At 43.0% G+C, this 27478-nt stretch overlaps 2 protein-coding genes across 2 annotated transcripts in view; one reads left to right on the top strand and one right to left on the bottom strand.

Moving 5' to 3' along the window:
* On the top strand, positions 1-24071 carry ITIH2 (inter-alpha-trypsin inhibitor heavy chain 2). Its single transcript, XM_057376627.1, has 21 exons — positions 1-200; positions 1722-1796; positions 7129-7164; positions 7939-8111; positions 8787-8891; positions 9216-9378; positions 9887-9994; positions 10714-10842; positions 11529-11645; positions 12860-13028; positions 14632-14757; positions 15720-15901; positions 16684-16869; positions 17842-17981; positions 18189-18361; positions 19160-19294; positions 20377-20490; positions 21642-21840; positions 22273-22445; positions 23281-23392; positions 23678-24071. The coding sequence occupies exons 1-21, from the start codon at positions 102-104 to the stop codon at positions 23823-23825; spliced, it is 2862 nt and encodes a 953-aa protein (XP_057232610.1). The 5' UTR covers positions 1-101; the 3' UTR covers positions 23826-24071.
* A 456-nt stretch (positions 24072-24527) lies between these two features.
* The window catches only part of KIN (Kin17 DNA and RNA binding protein), a 12967-nt gene continuing 10016 nt past the window's right edge, over positions 24528-27478 (bottom strand). The window contains exons 11-12 of the mRNA XM_057376629.1: positions 27373-27473; positions 24528-26496 (exon numbers count right to left, since the gene is read on the bottom strand). Coding sequence (XP_057232612.1) covers positions 26434-26496; positions 27373-27473 — 164 coding nt within the window. The 3' untranslated portion in view covers positions 24528-26433. The remainder of the gene's footprint in view (positions 26497-27372; positions 27474-27478) is intronic.

Here is a 27478-nt window from a genome sequence, read left to right on the forward strand (position 1 = left end):
TTTGCTCAAAATTCTGCATAACCCTGGGCTGTTTCCTTGAACTTGTCTCAGAGAAGGGAAGAACTTGTGTCCGTACCTGCACGGGCTGCTCTCAGGAGGAAATGAGCAGGAGGAAAATGAAGTGTCTGAGCTGTTTCCTGGTTTTGTTCCTCAGTTCTGGAGCAGGAGGCTTTGATCTTGTCATCGRTGACATCCCAGATGTGAGTATTTGGGAACAGGGCCCAGGTCTCCCTTCCTTGATGAAGTCCATATGGAAGCTGCAGTGGGAGCAGAACTGGGTCACTGCTTCACAATTTTCTTCTACTTTAACCTTTTTTTTTTCTGATAATTAGTCTTTACTTTCAGCTGTAGTGTTGTTTTTTTAATATCATAAATTTGGGACAGTATAAGCCCAAATATAAGTATAACTCCAAAATTCTTTCCAGGCCAGTTTCATATTTTTACCTCACTGTTGCCTTTTCTGCTGTGGTTTTAACCTTAAACATTCAAATGGCCTTCTATACTCACATCTCCAGTGTATTTTATATCCTGGAATAAGCAGAAACAGAGCACTTAGACATCTTTGAGGATGGAGTCTCCTGTGTGGAGCACTATGAACTTCAGCAAAGCWTTGTATGGAATTGGGTTTTTGTTAACAGGAATTCAAATATGGAGTGAATATCCTATTGATTTTACATTCTTCAAGCAGAGGGATGAGATAATTTATAAAAGAGACTATAATTTCTTGGGATAATAAGATGAAAAGAAGTAAAGTTATAGCTTTGACTCTGAAATTGAGTCTGAATTTAAACCCTGAGGCTCAGGTGAACACAGATCTGGGGTGTCACCCATTTCCACGTTGTAGTTTTCAAATATTTCTGTGAAGTCAGCAGGGATGATMTGAAGCTTTCTTTTCCTTTGCAGGAGTAATAAAAATCTTCAGTGAGCTGGGATATCCTATTTTTCTTTATTCTTATAGCCATTTTCTTGACACAATGAGATTTTTAAAGTGGGTTCATAATTTCCAGGAAAAAATATTCCAGATCTGTGGTTCTTTCTAATCATAGATGTCTTATCAGTTTGACATCAATGTGCTTAAACAATTTAAATTAATTTTTGCAAACCTTTGTGTGTATGCTATTACATTGGTTGGAAAGGAACCCATGCACTTAAACGTCTTTATTAATTTATAAATTAAACTCATAATAAAATTTAATTATGAGTATTTCTGTGGTGTGACCCACACTTATAAATTAATCAGGGCAGGAAAAGGCCTGATGTTTTTTAGCTATGAGTGGGAAAAACTTAATTCTCAGGTATATTGGTATAAAACCAGAGACAATTCCTACTGGTTTGAGCAGAAATTCTCTGAACTTGCTGGTTTGAGTGGGATCAGTGTCCRAAATGCTGTGGTTTCCATGGCTAGAACTCATCCTGATGATAATCATCTGCCTGTTGCTCTTTGTGGTCCTTTCATGTTAAATATTAGTCCTTGTTTCAGAAGGAAAGGCTGTAAAATGATGGTAAAGGTCATGATCTTATAGGAGTTTACAGAGCTGGCTGGCCACTGAGGGAWAATGAATGTGAGGATTTTGGTTTGAGATTATTTCTGCTCCCCATTGGCAGCCAGGGGGAGGTAAATCCCCTTTGGAACACTCCTGTAAAGTCCTGATCAATTATAACCAAGTGATAAAACAAACAGTAAAGCAGAAGCAACTCTTTCTTTATTCTCTCTCCTCTAGGAAGTGGAAAATCTGATTGATCTAGAAATGGATGGGATTCCCTCAGCCTCCAAGGCGAGAAATGGCAGGTACCAGGTACAGTACCCCAAAATGTTTTRAAGAGAAGGGAAAGCAGAATAGCTGGGAGTGTTCTCCAGGTGTCTTGCTCCTTGTCCAGGGCTGTGAGTGTGCAATCAGGTGGGACCCACACTTATGAATTAATCAGTGGTCTTTGTAGGCATTGAGACCTCCATGTCTCTGGTTGGGGTTGGAACTGCTGCTCTCCTTTAAGCACAGCAAGGCTTTGTTCTGTGTTTGTGCTCTTGAGGTGATAAACAACAGAGATACCTGTCCCACTCCATGTGTGGGGAAAATCCCATTGATATTGGTGAGGCTCTTCCACGGAAAAATTGAAAAGGAGTTCAGACAGTGTAGGCAAGTGTAGGCTGAAAACTTTCAGTCTGTTATTTCATATTTAACTCTTGTCAAAGAGTGACACTCAGTGTCACCTGGGTGATGAGCTGGTGGCATCTGAGACCAGGGGAGAAAATTTGTGTCCAGCACGCTGATGGGTTCCAGATTATTTTAGTCAGTTGGCTTGGGAAACAAACATTTAGAGCAGCATTCCAGAAGTTTTTCTGTGTTTTACACAGTAGCAATTAATTATAATACAATTTTAAAGGTATTAATTTAATTTGTTTGAAGGTATTAATTTTCATTACACTGAATAAAATAAATGATGGCCAGAGTGGACCTTACCCTGCATCAACCTCTGGTGCTGCTTTTCTTGAGCGTTTTTCTTGAGTGTCAATGTAGTGAAAACAAAAGATCCTCTTGAATAATGTTGGATTTCCAGTTCTGGATTTCCCAGCATTTGTGAAATAACACACAGGCAAGCCTGATTTTTCTTTATTCTGATTTTTTTGTGTCCTGAGTTTTCTTTATCCTAAGGCTTCGGGTGGAAGCCTTTACTGATACCTAAAGCCCACATTACAGTGGAAGAAAACAGCAGATTTTAGCACAAGTACAAATCAAGACTGCTGATATTTGCCAGTCCAATATTCAAACAATTTAATCATGATCTGAGCAGAAATCCCCCCTAGCTGCACTTCTTCAAGGCATCATTCCTTTCCATCAAATGAATGATGTTGTCTCTGTTCCCAAAATTTCTGGATATATATGCACGGACTAATTTGCAGTTCTACCAGTGGTTTCATTATGCCAGTTATTACTTTTATTCCCATACATTATTTCCCATCTTTTTCCTATCGAATGAATCCTTGCAAACCAGTAGAACTAATATCTCAGCTACTCTTACATTATTGAGCCACAATAAAATATAATCAATGAGWTTAAACTGAGCTGTGCAAATCATTTTGAGGCAGCAGCTCCTGGCCAGCAGCAGGCACACAGTTATTTACTGTTAACCACTAAAGGAAGGTTTTCTCCCAAATTATTGTTTCAGCACTATGTTTTTCTGCAAAGAGCTCACCAGTTCATTGGCAGCAAGGCAGCAGAGCTCCTTGCAGACTCTATTGATTAGCTCTAAATAGATTCTATTCTATTCTATTCTATTCTATTCTATTCTATTCTATTCTATTCTATTCTATTCTATTCTATTCTATTCTATTCTATTCTATTCTATTCATCTGCGATTCTAGGTACAGATACAGGTACTTCTAGGTACAGGTGTTTTGCTCTTTTGCTCCTGAGTAATTCTCAAAAAGCTGTGCCTCAGGTATGTGAAGGGTTCCTCGTGACCACAGCAGCAGAATGTTCCACTGGAATTCCTGCTGGAATGCAGGTGACCTTGTGGACCTCTATATGGTGGTGCACAGCTGTTATCTCTGTTCTGGGGACAGATAACGTGTCCAGACCCATGAGGCACCCTGTGGGCTGGGGTGTTCTGCACTACATTCCCCAGATCTGGGTCCTGGTSTCTGGCTGTCCAGAGGAGGGTGAGATCACAGCTTTTCCCTTCCTGCTCTGCCTGCCTGGTTTCCCCTCCAAGAGCAGCAGCACAGGAAGGATTCATGGAAAGAGAGAGGGTGGAATGACAGAATCATAGAATGGTTTGGKTTGGAAGRGACCTTAAAGATCATCTCATTCCAACCTYCCTGCCACAGGCARGAACAYCTTCCACTATCCCAGGTTGYTCCAAGCCCCATCCAACCTGGCCTTCAACACTTCCAGAAATGGGCCAACTACAGCTTCTCTGCACATCTTGTGCCAGGACCTCACCACTCTCACAGAGAAAAATTTCTTCCTAAGTCACATGGATGGAGACTCCCCCAGCTCCCAGGGTATAAATGTAACCAAACAGGCAAGGATCCATCTGCAGCCCTGTGAAGACAAACTCTGCCAAGTCTTAGGTCTGAAATTTCTCTCCTTGCATCTCACAGTGAAGATCCCTGAAAGGAGTGTGAAGAGGCCGCAATGAATATGGATTGTTTTGAAAACTKCTTAAGAAACAACTCACAGGAAAACAAGTGAATCTATGAGGGAAGAGCACCTCAAAGAGCTGGGAGGGCATTCCAGGAGGCTGGTGAAAATTCAGATCTGAAATTGAAAATGTGAGCTCTCTGCTCTCAGGTAGATCATAGAAACATAGAAATGGYTTGGGTTGGAAGGGACTTGAGARATCACCTAATTCCAAYCCCCTGCCATGGGCAGGGACCTTCCAGTAGACCAGATTGCTCCAAGSCCTGTCCAACCTGGCCTTGAACACTTGCAGATCACCTCTTCTTTCTAGTTTCTCATGTTGGGCATCTTCTTTTCAACCTTTTTTGTGCCCCAGTAAAAAAGAAATTTCTGTCATACACAGAATGTCTGTGATTCTGCTCTTTGTTTTAATAAGTAACTGCAATGTCCATGCAGAGTGATTTAAACAAAGAGCACTGTGAAGGGTTAAACATCCACAGCCTGCACAGGTGCCAGGAGAAGATGGGCCTCAGACCCTGAAGACAGAGCTCAGCATTTGTCAGACCAGATCCTTCAAACAGTTCCTGATATGTCTCTATCCATCATAATTAGCAATTTACCACTCATTGGATACAGCTCAAGATCCTGTTTTTGTGCAGCGACCAACAAGTCTGGATGTGGTTCAAAAGCCAGGATCAGCTGGAAACAGCAGGAGCCTCAGGTGCTACAGAAGTCCCTTCTCAATAACCACATCAGCCCTCAGACCTGACGTGTGAGATCTTCAAGACCAGGTTAGATAAAGCTCAGAGCAGCCTGATCTGGTGGARCATGTTCCTGCTCATGGCAGGGAGATGGAACCAGAGGATCTTTAGGATTCCTTCCAACTCAAACCATTCTGTGATTCTGTGTTTCTATGSTTCTCTGGTTCAGGTCCCTGAAGACAAAGGTACAGCTCTGTCCTCCTGACCTGTTGGGGTGGCTGCCCCTTGCAGACTCTGAATTCCCAGGGCTATCCTGGCCCAGCCCATGTCTGATCTCCAACAACAGCCATGGGAGTCACTACAAGTGCCACTGATAAACTCCTTCTCCATCAGCACCTCCTGACTGTTCTCCTCCAAGATCAATCAGGAAGGAAACCTGGRCATCCTGAAAGCTTTAACCACCATTCCTAAAGAGGGTCATGAGCCCTAACCTGAGAACCAGAGAAGTACCTCAATAAAACAAAACTCCCCTGTGCTAAAATCTTGGTCTTCATCTTTCCAAAATCAAATTTGTTTCAGTTAATGTTAGTTTAGTCTTAATTTGTATTCAAGCTGGTGATGTTCCCTGTGCCAAGGGTATGTGTGGGGCCAACAGTCATTCTTCATGGTTGGGTTCTCTATCAGGTGTGTGGGTCCAGTTCTCTGTCCAGTGAGGCTTGTGGGGTGTCAGGATGGACTGAGCCAGGATCAGTCCATCAGGCTCTGCAGAGAGTCTCTGAAGGGCCATAAACTTCCAGATCCTGAAATCCCCATCAGGTTCAGGTAGAGMTTTTAAAGCTAGAAAATGAAATCTTAAATTTGTTCTCAGGTAGGCAGAAATCCTGCAGTCCCTCCATCTGGCTCTGAAGGAGCCTTAAAATCATCTCTTCAGAATGATTGTGCTATGACATCATMATCTCTTATACAGCACAAGATTTCCCTGCAACAGTATATTAATTAGCTTTAAATGAACTTAATAACTTCAGAGAAATCTTTGTGTGCACCATGGGACTAAAGCTCCTTTTCCTGAGCATCTCCTGTGGTTTTGGGTTCTCTTGACCCTGGAGAGCTGACCTTGGCTTGTTGCGATGATAATAAGACAGATCTCTGCTTTCAACAACTGCATCTTCCCCTTAGAACTCGCTGAGCCAGATTCCTTTTCAGGGGATTAATATAAATATCCTTTATGAGAGGGGTATTTTTAGGGAATTAATCAGAATTATTTAAACGGCCACAAGATGTCAGCACGTTTCCATAGAAATTTCCAAACGGCACAATTCATAGGGCAAGGGGGGGAACCTCAACCATTAATGAGCAATTTCAGCTGAGTAGAAATACATATAATAAATAAATATCTATAATAAATAAATATTCTCTAATATTAATGAAAACAAAGTGGCCTAAAGAAGTCTGGGGTCTGAGGTTTTTCCACTTTTTATAGAAGAACAAAGAGAACTTTTCTGTTAAAAACAAGGGTGTCTGAGGAAGACTTTCTGCCAGCATKATTTGCTTTCAGGAAGAATGTTTTTCACTAAGAGAACATTTTCTTTTAAAATAAAATAAAATAAAAGACAGAGGAAGAAAGCTGTCCTATTTATGATAGGCTCTGAGGYCCAGCTGAGAGATCACGTGCTCCAATATCCCATGTAGAATCACATAAAAAAAAAAGACAAAATGAATATTCACTAAGTCTGAGAACTCAAACCAATTCTCATTCATGTCCAGAGAAGGGTGGAGGAGCTGGGGAAGGGTGTGGAGCACAAGTCTGATGAGGAAAAGCTGAGGGAGCTGGGAAAGGAGTTCAGCATGGACAAATGGAGGCTCGGGGGAACTTTCTGGCTCCACACAACTCCCTGAGAGAAGGATGCAGCCAGGCAGGGATTGGGATCTGCTCCCAGGGAACAAGGGACATGATGAGAGGAAAAGGCCTCAAGTTAAACCAGGGAAGGTTGAGATCGGATATAAGGGGAAAATTCTTCACTGAAAGGGYTGCCAAGCATTGAAACAGGCTGCCTGTTGAAATGGGGGAGTCACCATCCCTGGAAATGTTCAAAAAACCACGTAGATGTGTTTAGAGATATGGTTTAGTGGTGGCTCTGACAGTGCTGTGTTAATGGTCAGAACTGATCTTAGAGGTCTTCTCCAACCTGTGAGGTTCCCTGTGATTCATAATTCAGACAATTTCTAGACACTGATTCCTCTCTTGAAGCAGCCACTCAGTGTTCCTGGTTTTGCTGAAATATCCCCTCCATATTCTTCTTTTCCAGCGCAGTACATCTGACTGGGGGTACGTTGGAGATCTGGTGAGTATTTTCCTCCCTCCATGGTAAATAATACTGAGCAAAGTGGTTTTCTAGTTAACCATTTTTTTTGGAAATCAATCCCTCTGTTTGTTCAGTTCCTTGTTTTTACTGCCGGTTGGGTATTAACCTATTTTCTTTAAACAGAGCTCTGTTTGCACAATTCTGTTGATATATCTGCTCTTGGAGGGAGAAGGGTATGGTAAATATGAAGAAATAAGCATCAAAAGGGATTAGAYGAAGAAAATGTCTTAATAAAACAGTTTAGTACTGTTTCCCCACTACTGTGGTTTAACCATTTGCAACACTGGGTCAGTAGACAATGCTTCAAGTCTCCTCTATTTAGGATTTTTATTGAATTGTTGAAAATTCAAATCTGAAATTGAAAATGTGARCTCTCTSCTCCWCAWTAYGTGATGTTCAGGATTACTGTGTAGCTTTCCATGTGGATTGCACCCACAGAATCATTCCAAGGACAGGYTGTGTGGTGAAAAGAAAGGAAAACATCYCAGCTAAATAAATTCCCTCTTKCAGCTGAAATGTTACAAYGAGCTATATTCCTGTGAATATCCTRCCAAAATTGCCAGAYAAAATATGGAGATGCCCTCAACCTGAGCTCATGTCCTGAACTTGAGCTCATGTTCCCTCTAGCTGCCACACTGTAAGGAGAAGCAATTAAAAAGTATGAACTGAGACTATAAAAATTAACTATATTGTCCTCTAGGGCATTTTGTCCAGCAGTGCCCTAAATTTAAAGAGCAATTTTGTCCATTTCAGGTGGAGGACGATGACAAGATAGGTCTTTACAGCTACAAGGTTCAATCCACCATCACATCTCGGCTGGCCAACACAATGATCCAAGCCAAGATGGTGAACAATGCCAAGAGGCCACAGCCCATCAAGTTTGATGTGCAAGTCCCCAAAGGAGCTTTCATCGACAAYTTTACCATGTAGGTGGTGGTCAGGTATCAGCCTCATCCTCTAAAGTGTTCAATGAGCTGGGAAGGAAGTATTTGAAAGAGCAAAAAGCTCTTAGTATTTTCCAGGCTCAGTGCAATTTTTGCAGGCTTTCTCGAAGAAAAAAGGCTCATGTCATCAGTCTGTCTGTGAGTCCAGCTCTTCCTCTCCAGTAATCATTGAGCCATTGGTCAATATCCATGAAATTGGACAGAAGTCTCGAATAGACTTAGCCCCCACCTTGTCTTTTGCAAGCTGGCACCAGATCAAAGGAGAGAGACYCAAATTAGAGCCCTCACTGAACAGAAACTGGCCTGATTCAGTGTCCATCCCGTGAGGCAGCAGCCAGGAGATGTCCTGATCCATGTTCCAAACCACCCATGCCTTCAGGGACTGCCTTCCCTGCCCAAAGCAYGGGGAAAGTGTGAAGGAGGTGGAGGAGAGCAGATCCTCCTCAGAGCACAATGGTGCTGGCTGCTTTAAATGAAAAGCAGGTAGGAGAAAAGATAGAGCTCTGATAGAAAATCAGATTTTATTGCTTTGGGATTAAACAAGAACCTTGTTATTTCGTTTCCCACCAGCTTAGGTTTCACTGATGTAAGCTGAAGAAACAGCCCTCRATTGTAAAGGTGTTTCTTTTTCAAACTGACTGTGTTTCTCTCTCCTAGGGATATCAATGGTATCACATTCACCAGCCAAATTCGAGAAAAATCTGAAGCCAGGAAAATGTACGCTCAAGCAAAAGCCAGAGGCAAAGCTGCTGGAATTGTCAGGTATAAAGATTTTTGGCATTTTGGTTTGTGCTAAACTTACTCACAGGAGAACTGAGATGACCCATCCAAGGAGGAGATAGATGAGGGAGAATCCTGGGATAAAAAATGCTTCCTTACAGCAGCCCTGATATTTAACTGTAACAGACTTGAACTGTGTTTCTGCTTTCAGCTTGCTAAAATATCCTGTGCTAACACACAACTGCAGCTCCTCCTGACAGAGGCCACAGTTAGAATCACACAAAAGCCTCAATCTAAACCAAARTGCAAAGAAGCTTTTCCTTCTCCTCGTATTTTCTCAAAATAACCCTACAGCTGACTTTTCAGGAGCAATGCCTTGGATATGGAGAACTTCCAAACCGAAGTGAATGTGCCCCCAGGAATGAGGATCCAGTTCCAGCTTCACTACCACGAAATGATCCGGAGGAAGCTGAGCTCCTACGAACACATCATCTCTGTGAAGCCAGGACGCCTGGCCAAGCACATGGAGGTAAAGCAGAGCTGGGGGGTGCAGGCAAAACCCCACAGGTGAATCCTTGCTGAGGAAGAACCCACAGTTTTCAGGGAGTTGTCTCTGTCCGAGGCAGGGGACTTGGAACTGGATGAYTTTTMAGATCCCTTCCAACCCAAACCAATCTGTGATTCTAAAGYGAAACAGGGTTGTGGGAGGGAGAGTTAGAGATCATCAGCTCTCACAGGACGCTATTTTGTGAAGCTGGGATTTTTATAAAAAGGCACTGTTCCAAATAAACAGCAAATATTGTTTGTTTTCCTTCAGTCAAGGCAAGTTTACACAAGAGTATAAAAATGTCAAATCTTGTTTGCCCAAGTGGTTCTGACGCGAGCCAGCCACGATTCAGGAGATTCCCAGCTGTGTTTCCGAGAGGAGACAGAACACATCTGCTCCTCACTAGACCAGGCTGCTCCAAGMTCTTGCCTTGAACCCTTCCAGGGATGGGGCAGCTCTCCACACCCARTGTCTCCCTTCCTGCCCTTAGGTGGATGTTCGCATCATTGAGCCGCAGGGACTGCGCTATGTGCACGTTCCCAACTCACTGGGAGATCATTTTGATGGAATCACCACCATCTCCAAGGGAGAGAAAAAGGTAACCAGCTACAGACTGGAAACAGCATGAAATCTTCAGTTTTCACATTTGCTCTGTGCAGTCCTGGCAGTTTTTTGTACCTGCTGGAAGCATGAAAAATGAAGCAAAAGTCTGTCTATACTTCCATAATAATATTCCAGGCAATATTGTTTCTTGATATTAAAATTCACCCCCATTCCTAGTTAAGCACATTATTTCAGAGGTACTATGTGTCTATTTTGCACCCTATCTTCTCAGGAAATTTCAAGTTATCCAGTGAAAACAGAAAAAAATGCTGTAAAGTCTGCATGATCAATCACACAACTAACAAAAATGCTTCCTACTGCTCAATTCACAGACAAATTGCAATCTTGTTTGCTTGGGGAAAAAAAAAACCAATTAGAAACCTACTAAAAATGTTGATAAAATTATGGATAGTTTCAACTAGCAAAATGTTAAATAAACCAATGTTTTGCTTAGTAGAAGTGGTTTGCACAGCTCCCCTTGAAATATTTGGTGCTGTAGGGGGGGTCGTGTGATTTGTGTCACAGTTGCTACTACTGAATCAACAGTCAGACAAACCTTAGTGTTCGTTTTTTTTTGGAAGTAGCAAAGTCCATTTTCCACATGTAATGAAAGCAGAAATGCACTCAGTGCAATCAGATATTTCATGAAGAGATGGACTCTGTTTCAATCACCCCCCTCTCACACAATACCTGATGATCTCTCCTCATTTCAAGGCTCACATTTCTTTCAAACCAACAATGGCTCAACAACGAAAATGCCCCAAGTGCTCCTCCACGGCCGTGGATGGRAATTTCGTGGTGCAGTACGATGTGAACAGAGAAACCACGGGGGGAGAACTGGAAGTAAGTGTGGCTGCTCAACTGGGACCAGAGATCTGTGAACACAGGAATTGCTGTCCTTCAGCAAAATAATGCTAATCTTCATCCTCCAGGGGAACAAGCATGAGGACGAGCTCTGTGTCCAATTGAAAGAACAGAGAGATTTTAAGTGGGCAGAATGGATTTATTTAATTTATGACTAAGACATGGGTTTACACATAGTAGAAGCAGATTCCTGTTGTGTCCAAAAACCAAAGTCTTTATACCTGGCAGCAGTCTGGTGATTTAATGTAGAATCAGAGGATGGAGTCATTGGACCTTGTACCAATACATCACAAGGAGACAACCAGAACATCACTGTTTTTATGTTAACATGAAGCTGAGTTATGAGATTGAATTATTACAGGCAGAACAGTCTTTTTAAAGGCAATTTTCATTCCTCCTTATGGTAGTGCATAGAAGTTGTCTGAGAGACAGATTCTACTTTCATTGAGGAGAAGTAAAGACTGTACAGTAAAAAGGGTATAAGKCTACAGAGATGTGCAGAACTAAARTTTAGAATTGGCCAATGWAAAGAACAGAAAAAGAAAATAMRGAAAAATTATKGGCTCATTAAGGAAATAAGAATTTTCTGCTCTGTTGCTGTCTTGAGTTTTCTGAAWTTTTTTCTATAGCTCACTTCACTGTAAATTTTAAATTTTATTTTGCAGATTTTTAATGGCTATTTTATTCACTTCTTTGCTCCGGAAAATCTTGATCCACTGCCCAAAAACATTTTATTTGTTATAGATGTCAGTGGCTCGATGTGGGGACTGAAAATGAAACAAGTAAGTGTTTGACCTCTGCAAAATGAGCCTTCTGCCAACTTTCCCCATGTGCTTCAATTCTGTACACAGTGGCATGTAAAATTACCAGTTTAATTCTTTACACTTTACTGAATCTGGARAATATTTGGTGAATTGAAGACTTCATGATTTTATCCTTTATTTATAATGCTTCTTCCATGTTGCAAGGAAGAGGTGSTGCCAGATTTTAACTCTTAATTAAAATTACAATTGACAGATCACAAAATATTTTGCAAAGGCTCTGACCTTTTTCTCTAATATTCCTTACTGAATCCTGGAAAAGTCTCAGTGGGAATGCTACATCCCTGCCTTCAAACTGTGGACAAATTGTTGACAGAGCAATGAAGATTGTTTAGACAACATAACCCACAAAGGAGAAAAATAAGATATTTTAATCTGCAAGAGAAAATGCTTCGAGAAAGATAATCAGCCTCAAATATGCAAACAATTGTTCTGAAAGGGAAACTCCTCAGCTGACGTTCATGCCCAGCCAGGGTGGAATAAGATGAAATCAGATGGATTTGCAGCAGGAGAGATTTATGTTACATATTAGGAAAAACTCTGTAGTTCTGAGTGAGGAGTTTGGGAGATTGTATATCAAGTGTCACTGACGGGTTTTAAGAACTCGCTAGACAAACATGAGCTGGGGATGATCCAGGTATATTTGAATTTCCTTCAGAGTGCAATAGCAAGACTTGGCAGATTGCTTCCTTGGGGAAATCAGTGCTTCAAAACTGGGATACAGGGAAATTGTCACTTGTTTAAATCACACATCTTCAAAGAGATGTTACCCAGACTGCAACGACAGCGCTGCAGACAGAGATAAGTCTCCTGAGCTGACTTGAGCAGTTGAACCACAAATTCRATGTTTCTCCCTTTCACTTCAATCTGTGTTAACAGGAGCACATTGAGCCATATGAATTTATTCTTCCTAATTGCAATTTTTCTGTGTTCCTTTGAAAATTTTGACTTTATACAAGAAGTAAAAAAAAAAGAAAAAAAAACTCACCAAAAAAAACAAAAAAAAAAAAAAAAAAAAAAAAAAAAAGGGGAGAGATTTTGAAGATTTGAATAGCAGATGCTAATTTGGGTTTCAGTGCTTATTCCTCAGAGGTGACTATTTGCCTGTAGACACAAGTCAAACAGAGGTTTTAATAAGCAGGAAGCACAAATTCATCTCTTAAATTTCTCCTCAGACCATCGAAGCCATGAARGCAATACTGAGTGAGCTCCGTGCTGCTGACCAGTTCTCCCTGATCGACTTCAACCACAACGTCCGGTGCTGGAGAGACAATCTGGTCTCAGCCACCCCCTCGCAGGTGGAGGATGCTAAGAAGTACATCCAGACAATCCATCCCAATGGGGGTATGAGGTTTTGATTGCAAGGTGCTCACAGAAGTTGCATATCACAGCAATGGGTACTGATTTCCAAGTCAGGAAAAGCATGACTTGGGGCTAAAGGAAAGCAGAAATTGGTTTATGGTGTTAGGGAATGGGATGGCATTTCCTTCTATGGAAAAAAAGATAGCAGACAGATCACAGAAGAGCTGCCTATAATCTATTCTACCTCCAGCCTCACAGATCCCAAATATCTTTGAGAGATCGAGTCCATCTCATAGACCTGGATGAAGAGGCCAATGAAATATTCCCTAAGCAGGGAATCACAGCCACTAGCCCTGGGCTGACAGCCAACTGAACAYGAGCCAGCAGTGTGTCCAGGTGGCCAGGAAAGCCAATGGTGTCCTGGCTTGTACCAGCACTTGTGTGGCCAGCAGGACCAGGGCAGTGACCCTCCTGCTGTGCTGGGCACTGGTGAGGCAGCACCTCGAGTCCTGTGCTCAGTTTTGGGCCCCTCTCAACAAGAAAGACATTGAGAGGTTGGAGCATGTCCAGAGAAGAACAGCAGAGTTGGGAAAGGGTCTGGAGCACAAGTCTTGTGAGGAACAGCTGCAGGAATTTAAGGACAGGGTTCAGTGGTGGACTGGGCTTAATGGTTGGACTCAAAGATCTTGGCGGTTGTTTCCAACCTTAACGATTTAAAGATTCTATGAGCTACTAAATATCATATGAGCAAACTATTTATCCTTTTTGTGCCTTCGTTCCCTGCCTGATAAATCAGGACAGGTGCCTTTTTCAGCTATACAGATCTCTGGAAGAGTTTTACGATGACTTTAATCAGCCACTCTCTGAAGTGCAGTTCTGGTTTGGTTATTCAGTTATTTGTGCATCAACAGTGTGTAGAGACTCTCTCCTACATCAGAGCTTCTGGTGCTGTGGCACACTCATTTCCAGAAGTTTTCACTAGAATGAACACAGTTATAGATTTGTCCAAAATCATCACTGTGCTGGGGAAAGGAAGCGGTGCTGGATTCATGAATGACTGATTTTGTTACCCCAAAAGAATGGACAAATAAGCTTGGAGGTCTGCTCCCATCCAGCAAAGCCAGMATCAATGCATTTTATTATCTTGTCTCTGGAGCTGCTGATTTTTCTCTTTCTTGACCAAAAAATTACCTATTTTCTGACTGCTCAACCTTCAGATTTGTTTATCTCATACTGATTTTGTATTCTGCCCCTTTTGTGCCACAAATCAAACCTTAGATAAGCTCAGCAAGCATACACCTCTTCTCTTCCAAGGAATGGGCTGATAGACAGAAAAGGAGGTTTTTCCATCCTCTCCTTCAGTCACCTGACAGCAAACACAGTTATTCTCCCCACAGCAAATTGTTCCCAACACCACAAATGGTCACAAATGGAATAAGTGAGAGGGAATGGAGTGACCTCATGAAAATGACARCCTGGGATGAAAAGGGGAACCAGAGTACAGAAAGCTGCCCCTAAACATCAGAGAGGAGGGGTTTTGCTGCCTTGATCTGAGCTTTGGTCTGTGTTAACTCCACTAGCATCTTCAAACCAACCTGGATTCAACAAGAATCAAAACTTCTTTTCTTCTTTGTGTCTTTGACAGGCACAAATATCAATGAAGCTCTTCTCCGAGCCACTTTCATCCTGAATGAAGCCAAAAGTTTAGGCATGTTGGACCCAAACTCAGTCTCCATGATTGTACTGGTGTCTGATGGAGACCCAACAGTAGGTAAGGATCTTGCTTTGGGTGAGGAGAAGGGCTGCTGGGATGAGCCTGAGAAAAGTAACATGCAGACATTTTGATAGTAAGTTAAAAAAATTAAATTAATCTTTTTCCAATGCCTTGTGCTGCCCTTTTGCCAAGTGCTGGAAGTGCCACAGTGCTTTGCACAGAAGCTTTCAAAAGATGAGCAGGTTTTTAGGCAAGTTATGAATTTCTTGTAATTTACAGAGGTGCACAAGCCCTGTAGTAAAGGAAATCAAAACAGCCTTAGAGAAAGTGGGYTTTTGAGMAACCTGGTCTAGTGGAAAGTGTCCCTGCCCATGGCAGGGRGAGTGAAACTGGATGATCTTTAAAGTACCTTCCAACCCAAACCATTCCCTGATTSYAYAAAAAWTTCCTCCTCCAATGACCTTAGCCCACATAGATCTATGCAGTCACAAACATAACATCAAAAACAGGAAAGAAGAGTGGAAAACAAATTAGTTTGGGTTGGATTTGGTACAGGTCAAAGCAATTGCTGACTTGAAGATGTCAGCTCCAAAATCTGCCATTACAAATAAGCATGGGAAAAAATGGTGACAGAGAAAATCTTAAGTATGAGAAACAAAGTGAAACCTTCATGGAGAKGTCTTAATCTGCAGAGAGCTTGAATCAGTAATTCTGAGAGAASTCTGGATATGTTAGAATTACAAACTCCCCAGGAAGTTAATAAGAGCCCTGAATATACAAGAAAATCTGTAAGATCCTGTAAAAAATGCCGAAAAAAATTGTCTTCAGTGAACACAGTTTGTCAATCTCTGTCCAGGAGAAGCTCAAACTGCAGGCAACAGAAATTTGGCATTGAGTTTGATGTCTCAATTTCCCTAATATACAGAGAAAATCCGAGAGTCAGGGAGAGCAGGAATGTGCTCCCCTTGATGGAGACTTTGCTGTTGCTCAGGTGAATTCACCCTTTCTSTGTCYCCAAGGTGAGCTGAAGCTGACCACMATCCAGAAGAATGTGAAGCAGAGCATAAAGGATGAATTCTCTCTCTTCTGCCTCGGGATTGGGTTTGATGTAGATTACGATTTCCTGCAGAGAATCGCGACCGACAACCGTGGCATGGCGCAGAGGATTTTTGGAAATCAGGAGACTTCTCTCCAAATGAAGGTGAGTTTCTTCCTCATTGGCTCTGAAACTGTCCTGTTCTGTTCACAGATGTAACTCCACTAGCAGGTGGGTCTCAAAACCCATCATTTCTTCTGGACAGTCCTGCAAGATATAAATCACATTTCAGCTTTAGTCCTAGTTACAGATTTAATAATTTTAATCTATCACACATCCTTTACTTCCCTGTGTAAAATTAATATTGTATAAAACAGCCCTAACTACGACAAAAAAGATTTTCTGGATTAAAATTAAGGCCTGGRTGTTACTTTAGGCTATTTCAGCACTAGAAAAAGGCTTAGATATAAATGTTAAATGATGATCCAATCTTAGCCAATGTAAGAAAAAGTTCTGGCTCCAAACCTGKGAGCAGAAATTGCTGCTGACCAGGCTCTGACATACTTACACGTCCTGATTTCTCCATATATACAAGAATTGGGTGGGGAGTAGCTGAGTGTCTGACACAGGAGCCAAGAGCTGACTGACTTTTGGATTCAGACCCACACATTGCAAAAGTGCTCCAGACTTTCAGGGTGAGGAAAAGCTCAGCTCATGGACTTCTCATCATCCTTTGACTTCCACTTGGACCAGATATTCTTGCTGYCCCTCCTTACAATTGTACCAAGGTCTAAGCATGAAATCTGAATTCTCTTAGATGAGAAAAGTCATCTTTGCTCATTAGGGCTCCAGGTTTTGTCACTTGCTGTCCTTTCAGTAAGAGTGGCACCTGTGAGAGGATCCCTTCATGTACAACAAACTCACTTCTCTGTCTGCTTCCCCCTCAGAATTTCTACAACCAGGTCTCCACCCCACTCCTGAAGAAGATTCAGTTCAACTACCCCCAGGAGTCGGTGTCAGATGTCACCCAGAGCAGCTTCCACAACTATTTTGGTGGCTCAGAGATCGTGGTGGCTGGGAAGGTGGACACGGATAACCTGCAGCACTTGGAAAGCGTCGTCACAGCGACTGCCGTGAGTGAAGGTGTCTCTGGGATATTTGCTCCAGGGATTTGGACTGGTCCATTCCCTCCTGGGCACAGTCTCCTCGCTGAATGTTAATGCCAGAGGAGTGTTTTGTCCTCTGGGTTCTGGGTGGGAATGTGGGGATAGTCATGGAGAGATTTTTCCAGCGGTGTTTCACAATAGCTTGAAGTGTAGCCAGGAATAGCCACTGCCTGCACCCTGCAGCCTGCCAGAGGAACTTCCTTCTAATAAATGTACCAAAAAGATTAAATTCAGTCTAAAGTATGGATTTTCCTTCATGTTTTGTGCAAATGCAGGGCTGAGCTCCTAAGGCAGCTCCTTTCATGGCTGAATTTCTCACTGTCAGGGAGTTCAGGCTGGTGGTTCTACAGTCAAGTCCTGGCACTGCCCTTTTATGTGTGATGAGACTTTSTCCATGTTTTCAGGGCTGCTTTTCCAGGTGGAGTGGGATGGGAATACATCCAGCTCCTTTCTGAGGAGGAACAGAATTATCTGGAGTCCTTCAGGGCTTAGGAGTTACTAWTTGCTAGTTGCTGGGAAAAAAATCCAGTATCTTCAATATTCTTCCCTGCCAAAGCACAATGCAATCCAAGGGTCTTGGGAAAAAAATTGGTTTGTGTTCTTCAGTGGAACTGGATGTGAAAAAGCCTGAGGGGAGCATTACAGTGCTGTGTGAAGAGCCTCTTCTCTTGGCACATGGTAGCACCTTTTGGACTACTGTTAACAAACAGCTCTTTAAACTACTTTAATCCACTGTCACAAAAGTGTCTTTAACAGAAGGATCTTCTGCCACATCTTCCCTCTCCATGGCAGTCAGGCCAATGGTGCTGGGACTTTCTGATCCAGAAGTGACCAAGGGCAGAGCCAGAGTGGGTCCTTAATCCCAGCCMAGAGGGGAAATCAAGGCACCCATTTCTCCAGGCTCTCCTCCCTTATTTTTCTCTCTCTCTGGCTGCACAGGCAAATGCAGAGCTYGTCATGGAAACCCTGAGAGATGTTGAAGAGCTGGAAGGATTCATGAAGAAGGACAAATTTGCAGATCCTGATTTCACCAGGAAGCTGTGGGCCTATCTGACTGTCAACCAGATGATGGCAGAGAGGTGAGGAGAAATGGGCTCCAGCAGGCCTGGCTGTGGGGCTGAGGGAGTGAAATTATTGGGGTTTGCTTTAGGGAGCCTGAGTGAAACCCATGGGGCAGTTCAGGATTAATCCCCTCAGCCTTTGAAACACCACTTGTCTCCACGGAACTGCCATGGCAGCTGCCCTGTAGGGCTGCTAACTGTGCCTTCTGCTCTTTTTCCACCCAGAAACGCAGCCCCCACTGCAGCTTTGAAGAGGAACATCACCAAATCCATCCTGCAGATGTCTCTGGACCATCACATCGTCACCCCCTTCACAGCCATGCTGATAGAGAACGCTGAAAAGGATGAGATCATGCTGGCAGACCAGCCCAAAGACCCCAGGAAGGGCTGCTGCCCAGGTCTGTGCCTCGCTCTGCTCATTGCTGTGTCTCTCATCTTGTGTGAAAACAGCCTCTGGGCTGAATTAGGGACAGGAGGAAGAAGGTGCTGACAGAGATTTGACTGTGCAATCTTCTGTCCTGCTGTCATCCCCCAGCTCCTGTTTTCCTTTACTCCTCTTCAGAGCAGGGTCAGAAGATGTGAATATCAGCCCAGCATGATAAAACAATTCAATTTTCGTGGATTAAGATCATGTTGTTTTATGAACTAAGTGGAAGAGACAGGACCTGTTACTTTACCTCCGTCATGGCAAAGGCAGAGAGCTCCAGTACAAAGGGACATGATCACAATTGTTATATTAAATGCTTGCAGCCTTTATTCAAGTGGGTCATCCCAGAGCATGCAGAAGAGTCCTCCCTTTTCTCAGGCACCTCAAACTCAGGACCCAAGTTGGCAAACTTTTACCATATGCTGGATTTTAAAAATTCAGCTTTTCACTTGACAAAACACTTCAGCCCTTACACTGGAGGCTTTGCTCAAGTGGGGGCTGCTTTCATAAATGAGAGATAAAAAGCCAGGCTCCATTTTTTCACCAATAATTTATGGTCAGCTTTTTACCCTGGCAAGTCATATTCCACTGGTGAAGACATGGAGCAGATCCATCCTTACGTCATGACACAAATCTGTTGTAAATGGTTTTGTACCTTCTTTACATTGGTATAGCAACATCAGGCTTTGATCTACTGCAGTGCTCTAAAACTTAGACAATTAAATATGTCAACACTCACAGAACCCTGATTATGACTGTCATCTAACAGGTACTCTGGGATTAACTCCAAATGCACCCAACAACAACAAAGGGATCCCAGCCTGGGCCAATGTSACAGCTGTGCCAGTCAGCTTCATGCCTGAGCAAAGGAGTCCACCYGTGTCCTCTCTGAGCATCAACAGAGGTAAAACCCACTGCATTTCTCTGCAAAGAAACACCAGACACATCAATACTAATCATCCAATGACACCACCATCCTTAGAAGTGTTCCAGGTCAGGCTGCATGGGCATTTGAGCAGCCTGRWCTAGKGGAAGGTGTCCCTGCCCCTGGCAGGGGTTTGGAACTAGATGSTCTTTAAGGTCCCRTCCAACCCAAACTTTTTCTTTATGAGTGATGGTGTAATTTTAGTTTTGAACAAATAAACCTGCAACTACATACTATAAGCTACAAGGATGAAATGATTTTCTAATAGTATCTAAATATCCTWATAGTATCTAGATCCTAATAGTATYTAAAATATCTAAGCAACCCCATGAGTGGCTGTGTGCTTCCCTGAGGCTGGGGCTGTTTGCTGAGCTTGATTTCAGCTTCTCCACAGTAGCAAAGTTGCCTCCATTGTAAATGACAGATGAAAGCTATTGTAGAGTTACTGCTGTTGTAAAAACGGCAGATGAATGTTCTGTGGCAGATAAAAATCTGTGAGTTTGCTGGTGAATGATGGATCCTGTTAATTCTGGGGCCTTTGCCCCAGTGCCTATATGAGCAAGCCAGCTGTGAGAACCACTGCCCTTAAACACAGTTAACTAAAATAACTCTGAGTGAAATGTGTGTGTTTACACAGTGATCACAAAAACAGCTCTCAAACTCCTTCTCAACACAGGGAAATGTCAGCCACCACTAACCCAGCAGGAGCAGGTGTTAAACATACTGTGAGAAAAAGTCTTGGATTGTATTCCTCAGTGGGATTAGTAGGCAGGATGTGCCTTTAGCTGGCATCAGTATGGCTCATTTGGAAGCTCTCCTCAAGCCAGGAATGTCACATCCTTCCCTTAAACCAGGGAATTGTGTGAGGAGAAAGTGTCTGAGGGGCTTTTGTGAGGAGCATCTCAGAACTTTCCTAGCTACTTTAGGGTGGAAAAGGCCTTCATTCTAATATAAGGAGTCCCAAAAAGTGCTTCAAAATCCTTTTGAAAAGCCTTTGTGTCCCTCCCCTCTAGGGGAGGTGCTGACCTGTTTCTCACACTTATTTGTTTTCTGTGTTTCAGTGGACAATGACCCACATTTCATCATACACCTGCCCAAGAGCCAAAAGAACATCTGCTTCAATATCAACTCAGAGCCCGGGAAGATCCTCAACTTGGTTTCTGATCCTGGCACAGGTAAGGGAGTAAAGCACAGTTTATTTTGCAGCACAAATTTCTTCCCTAGGATCTGAAAGGTGCTCAGAGGAAGCAGGGGAATTGCTTCCAGAGGGGAGTGTGCTGGCAGGAGTGTGGCCAGCAGGCTGAGGGAAGTGTTTCTTTCCCTYCACATCTGGAGTATCATGTCCAGTTTGGGCTTTGCTATTATGAGAGAGATCTTCACAAACTGGATCAAATTCTATGGTGGTGACCAAGGTGATTAGGAGGTGGAGCAGAGGACACAGAGGGAGAAGCTGAGACAGCTGGCTTTGATCAAGCTTCAGAAAAGAAGTGGTGGATCCATGGTAGGTCCATGGTGGATCTTGTTGYTGCTCTCAACCTCAGCAGGTGAGGATGGAGCCTTGCTCATCTCCAAAGTGCTCAGCTGAGGGACAAGAGGCTACAGAAATGAGGTGAAACAGGTGAAACTCAGAGCAGGAGAGAGCTACTGGGAAAACTCTGTCACTGTGAGGATGGCCAAACACTGRGAAAGGAGCCAAGAACATGGAATAATGGAACGGCTGAGGTTGGCAAAAACCCTAAAAAAGGTTAACAAATACAACTTTTAATCCAGCACTGCCAATCCCACCATGAAACCATGTCCCCAAGTGCTATATCCACACAKTTTTTAAATATTTTCAGAGATGGTGACTCCACCATTTCCCTGGGCAGCCTGTTCCAATGACCACCCTTTTAGTAAAGAGGTTTATCCTAATAGCCAGTCTAAACCTCCCCTGGCACAACTTGAGGCCATTTCCTCTTCTCCTGGTCAAACAGTGATGAGCATTTGGAGGCAGGTGAAGCTGGGATGGATTTTGGTACCAGTCCTCCACTGCCCATTCAGTTCATGCTTTTCACAGAAAGCAAGAGACTGAAGAATTTTTGCTCCTACTCCCATCGAGACCTAACAGCAACTCCCACCCAATTATTATGCTAAGGGGTTGAACAGCAGCATCAGGAAACAATTTAATAAATTATTCCTTTCTCTTTKCTGGCAAAATGAGAAAAACAGGGGTCAGAGGGGTTCCTGTCTCTGTTGATCCCATGGTGCTCCCTGTCGAGACCAGAACTCCAAGTCTCCAGGTAGTGTTCCGAGACTCAGGCAACATTTCCTTCTCTGCTCTCCACAGGAGTTGTGGTCAATGGGCAGCTCGTCGGGGCCAAGAAAGCAGAGAATAAGAAACTCAACACCTACTTTGGCAAAATTGGGTTTTACTTCAAAAAGAAAGGCCTGAAAGTGGAGATCACCACAGAAACGATAACTCTGAAAGATGGCTCGTACACCATCACCCTGAGATGGGCTGACACGGGGCACATCATTCGGAAACAGTGAGTTATCAGCACTTTTTACCTGTTCCCACCTAATGCTGTTTGAGAAACACTTAGAGTTCCTGCCATGATGTGAATCACAACATCCAGGCGACCTTCCCCTGTAGATTAACACCTATCAGCCATGCTGGACACCCTACAGCATGGTTTAGGCAACAGGACCATATCCAGAATCTCCATTCATTGTAGAAAGAGCTTCAATTTGTAGGGGAAATTTGATTATCTTAACATGAGGGTGAAGTGTCTGTTTATTAGGCACTGTCATGCCAGACCTGTGGGTACCACTCCCAAGGCTCAGGGTTTTTAATGGATCCTCTGAYGTATCTGTCATCCCTGTGGGATTGTTCTGGATGCCCACAAAGCAGCTCAAGGGACTGAGAGCTTTTGTGAGGGCAGGCAAATTGACCCTGCCCTTTGGTTTCTATCCTTCAGGCTCCTCATATCTGTGAAGAGAGAAAGTAACGTTACCATCTCCGTGGGGGAGGAGATGTCCTTCATGGTTTTGCTGCACCGTGTGTGGAAGAAACACCCAGTGAATGTTGACTTCCTGGGAATCTACATTCCCCCTGAAAACCAGTTCTCTCCTGCAGCTCATGGGCTGATAGGTAGGGGCTGGGGGCTGGGCAGTGGGAGTGGCGGGGCACTAGGAAGGGGTATTACTAGATTTTTGTGTGAATTTTATACAATTATAGACATAAAACATCCTGAGTTGGAAGGGACTCAMAAGGAGTCCAGCTCCTGCACAGGACACTCCCAARAATACCACCATGTGCCTGAGAGCATTTTCCAAATGCTCCTTAACTCTGGTTTGGTCCTGTGATCACTTCCCTGGGGAACAWGTTCCACTGTCCAACCATCCCCTGGATGAAGAACCTTTTCCCAATATCCAGCCTGAACMWCTCCTGGCACATCTTATRCTGTTAATTTGCTGGWGCCTGTATTCTGAAGGAAAAGGTGTRGAAATTATTGAAAAAGAGAAGGGGGAATGTCCTGTAATGCCCTGAAGACCCAAGGACATTGTGGAACATCAGGGACAAGATTATTCCCCGTTCAAAACAGACCTGACACTGAGACAGAGCTTTTCCTGCCTGGCTAAACTGCTGCAGGTTGAAATTAAAGACTGAAACAAGTCCCTCAAATCTTTCTAAGAAGACTTCCGTGGAATCATCTGTAATGCAGTTCTTCCCTAAATGACAGCTCTTTCTGTGATATAAAACAAAAGCAAGTGCTCAGTTCATAGAGAAAATCAACTCCCAGAGCCCTGGACCCACTTTTGAGGAGCAGGGGTTATTTTCCCAATTAGTGAGAAACTGACTGCCCTGTGATCCATGTGGTTTGCCTGCTGGAGCTAGTTTGATTTTCCAAAAGTGCCTGGCAGCAGCTRAAATGGAGCTCCAAAGGTCAGACCACACAAAGAGCTTTAAACCTCTCCCTCATCAGGTCAGTTTGCAGCTGAACCAGAAGTGTCCATCCACCACCAAACACCTGGGCAACCTCCAGAGAGATCACAAGCCATCATGGAAGTGAAGGGCAACAAGTTCACTGTTACCAGGTAGGAATCATGTGCTTTATTAYTCTCTTTCTAAACCAGTTCTRTCCTCAGAGCTGCCCAGCACCTGAYTTTGRACAGRTTTGAAAGRTGCCTGGAACTCCCATGAAAAGGCCCATGAGGCCACAAAACTGTAAAATTGTGTTTTGTGGTTATTTCCACTTCCTGCTGGCAGAAGACACATCTCCCCGCTTTGCCAGAGCAGCACCAATATTTATCAGGATAACCAATGTCTCCTTGTCTATTTGCCATGTTGTGACCCCCCTTTTGGGTGCCCTCTCCCTGCAGGGGTGTGCAGAAGGACTACAGGACAGACCGTGTGCTGGGGACTGAYGTGCTGTGCTGGTTTGTGCACAACAGTGGGAAAGGCTTCATAGATGGCCACTACAGGGATTACCTGGTCCCCCACCTCTACAGCTTCATGAAGAAACCCTAAATGCTCCAGTTTAGTACCAAAAAAATCCTATGTGCTCCTTCATGCCCAAAAAACTCCTCTGAGCAGCAGATGTCAGCCTGTCATGCCAAGGTCGACTGGAGGTGACTCCACCACTGTTTTGTTTTATTAGTGTTTCAAAACCATGTAACTCCCTCTTCTGTTGAGAAATGAAATCTGTAATAAAGTGACATGCTGGGTTGGAGGAGGTGTCTTCCTCTTGCCTTGTCTGATTTAATAGGCTGTAAACTCCATTAAAAATTTCAATTATTTTCTAATATTCATTTCACGTAGAGGTTAASAGTGTTGTGCTTCCTGTAGTGTGGGTAACACAACACACATGACCAGATTTAAATATGTGTTTAATACTTACACCTTTGTGGTTTTGGACTGCTGGGAAAATATAAGTTTATACAATGTTGGACTGGGAAAAAAGAATGGTGTGTGTTAAGCAAAGGAAATTTAACAAAAAGGGAACATGGGCCTGGAATCAGTATCATGAGCAGTCTCCAGTATTTAAAGATGGATTAACCAATGGTAAGGAGAGTCCTTGGAATAATTGATGGTGCTGTATTTCCAGGAAATTAATTAGATGAATCTCAGACAGCCTCCAGCTTAATTGCTGTGAAAATTTCATCATCAGAATGGGCTTCATGCAGATRYAAATCCAGGAAAAGAGGAAACATTYACAYGATATAGAAATAATYATCAGTTCTAAGTTTTCCTTCCAGRGTGCTTAGCTCCCAAAAGATCCCTTACTTTTCAGGAGCATTCAGCAATAAATGAGATCAGTAGGGAAACAAATATACCAAAAGCAGGATTTAGAACTACTCTGACAATCTCAGAAAAAAAACATTGGCCATACCCTTTTCAATGGCCCTAATCTAGGAAAGGGACTCAAGTGGTCTCCTTGCCCTTTTCAACTTTAGTTTCCTACACTTACGCAGTGAAAGCTGCTACAGGATCTTTCTTGCAGCTGTGTCAGGAGTGAGAGGATCAATGTGGTTTTGAAATGTCTCTTCAGAGTCACTCCCRGAAGTGTCAGTGACTTCCTACAAATCATTTATGGCTTCTTTGAATTCACCCATCAGCTCTGGCCTCCACAACATCCTGCAGCTGCCACTTCCCCAGTTCAACCAAGCAATGAGCAACCATTCTCTGGTCTTTGCTACACAATTTCTTAATTGTCTACTATGTTAACTCTAATTTGGCAAATGCAATTATTTTCGGCGATACAGAAGCTGTTCTGTTCTGTCACTTGCCCTCCTTACCCTCCTACAAACCTTCTCTCCCTCACCACCCGTTCTCTGAGAAAGGGCAGAGCTGTTTACACAGCCCAGGTTACACAGAGAGCCTGAATTTACAGAAAAGTGTTTTCTGCCCCAAGTTCTCATAAGGTGCCACTCTTTATGCTCGGGAGCCTTGAAAAGACCCCTCATGTCCTGTGTGAGGCTGTTCCAGGCTACCTGAGACAGCAGCTGTTTTGTTAAACCTCTGCAGACTTCCAGTTTTGTGCAGATTTCCCCTAAAAACCACRAATCAATAAGATGTTCCAAGGCAAGGGAAGGGAAAAGGTTCCAGAGACACACAAACTTCAGGTGGTGGGTTTTCTCTTGCCCAGGACAACCTGCATATCTTTTTTACCCAAATAATATGGTTCACCAACCCAGATCTTCGCTGTGCTCTTTGGATTTAAATTAACAGCTGTCTCAAGCATTGGAAAGGTTGGTAACATATACACCAGCCTAAGAAAAAATTGTTTTTATTCCTGAAGTGCCTTAGAAATTAAATATCATACAAAATGTGACACTTCAAAAAAAATAAAACAGGTAATGCTGTATCATTTAGCATGAGTAATGTTACTCGTGTAGCAGAGCAACAACAGAAGAAAGGAAAAGACTTTGGAAAACCAGAAGAGCAACCCCCAACTCACATCTGCACACGCTTTAGCTGGCATCCCAAATTACTTCACAAGTAACATCCATGGAGCAGCTCCACATGAGGTCCATATGAAGATAAATTGCATACCAGTATTATCAGGACCCCTGACAAACCTGCTGGAGGAACGATGACTTGCATTCTACTACCACTGATGTGCTGATCAAAAATAAATTGGTGACAGCACTTAATAAACCAGATCATTCTTACAGCATCCAGGAAATTATSCCTTGAAGCACTGGTACCTTCCTGRTATTTTCTTAATTCCTCCCTYTGTTCCTGCAGCCAGGACTCCACTTTGGCTGTGGATTGAGAAGTGTGCTGTTTAAACTCCACGGGCTCCAGTGTAGGTTAATTCTCTCTTCAGGACCTGCCCACATACTCCAGTTTGCAGCTCTCTGCTACATTTTGCAAAAGGAAACTGAAGCAAATATTGCAACTTTGATATAAAATCAGATGAAAAATTTCCACTGATAGTATTCCCATAAACATTTGATGTAACAAATTGATAGCTATCTTTAAATAAATCAAGTCTGTTGTTAATGTCTATATACAATATAAATACATACACACACAATTAAAACCCTGACATGGTAGAGTCTTGTGTCTGCCTGAAACATGTCAGAAATAAGGTTTGGGGAACAAAAATCTTCTCTGATCCATGACTAGCAACTCAGGCGAGTTTGGAAACATCTTCATACTGGATATCTTCAACTCTGCGTCCTTTTAAAGGTCCCTGGAGAGTGACAGAGTAGAAGAAATAAGATCACAATATAAAATTGTTTGTTTCTTGAATTCCCAACAGGGAGTTTATAGTAGGAGAGCTAAAGGGGATTTGTTCATGACACAGTGTTTCCTGTTCCATTATTTTCAGCCTGACCAGAAAATGTAACAGGGCCTAAACATACTGTCTCAGAAATCCTTTCACTTTCAGGATGCTTTTAGCAGCAAAGTTCCTCCTGTCATCAGGGAATCCGCACAGTCTCTTCCCAAATTCTCCAGAATCCAGACTGGGCTGAGTTTCTGCAGCCCTTCTTTGAATGGGATCTAATAGGGTCTCTCTCTTGCAAGCTGTGTTTAAGCAGTTTGACTTGGAGCAATATCCTCTCTGCTTTATCGATGAGTTTAAAAATTGATTTTGCACAGGAGATCAAAGAAAGAGCCACACAGACACCATAGCATGGACTGGCTGTTAACCATAACTGTTACCCAGAAACAAGACAAGAAAGAAGCACATAAAGCCCCACATTCAGTCTGGAAAAGGCAGGAGAAAATTCACATCCTTGCATATTTTATATTATTTTACCTTCCCACAAAACAGTACAATAGCCATGYTCAAAATAAACACACAAAATATTTTCCAAGTCTCTTTCAAGTTCAAAACACGTTAAATTCAGCAGTTTTTTGAAGACAAACGGCAGAGAATTAGTCAGCAAAGGGGAATATTGACTGCTTTCCTGTTGGGAATAGGTGTGGGATGTCCACAGAACTCTGCATACCATAAATCCCACCTGTAGGGCAGGATTAAGGATAACATGGTTCTTTGTGAAAGCTCTCCATGTACAGATGGAAAGCTCCCTGCAAACAAGAGCTTGCAGTGTTTGATACTTACAGAGTCAATGGTTATTGTCACTGARAACTTCTTTTCATTGATGGATTCCAAGATGCCTTCATTTCCCCTGTACCCACCATTTAATACCATCACTTTCTTGCCTGAG

The sequence above is a fragment of the Malurus melanocephalus genome, unplaced genomic scaffold, assembly GCF_030028575.1.
Source record: "Malurus melanocephalus ecotype Western Australia unplaced genomic scaffold, MMel_1.1 scaffold_286, whole genome shotgun sequence".
Lineage (NCBI taxonomy): Eukaryota > Metazoa > Chordata > Aves > Passeriformes > Maluridae > Malurus > Malurus melanocephalus.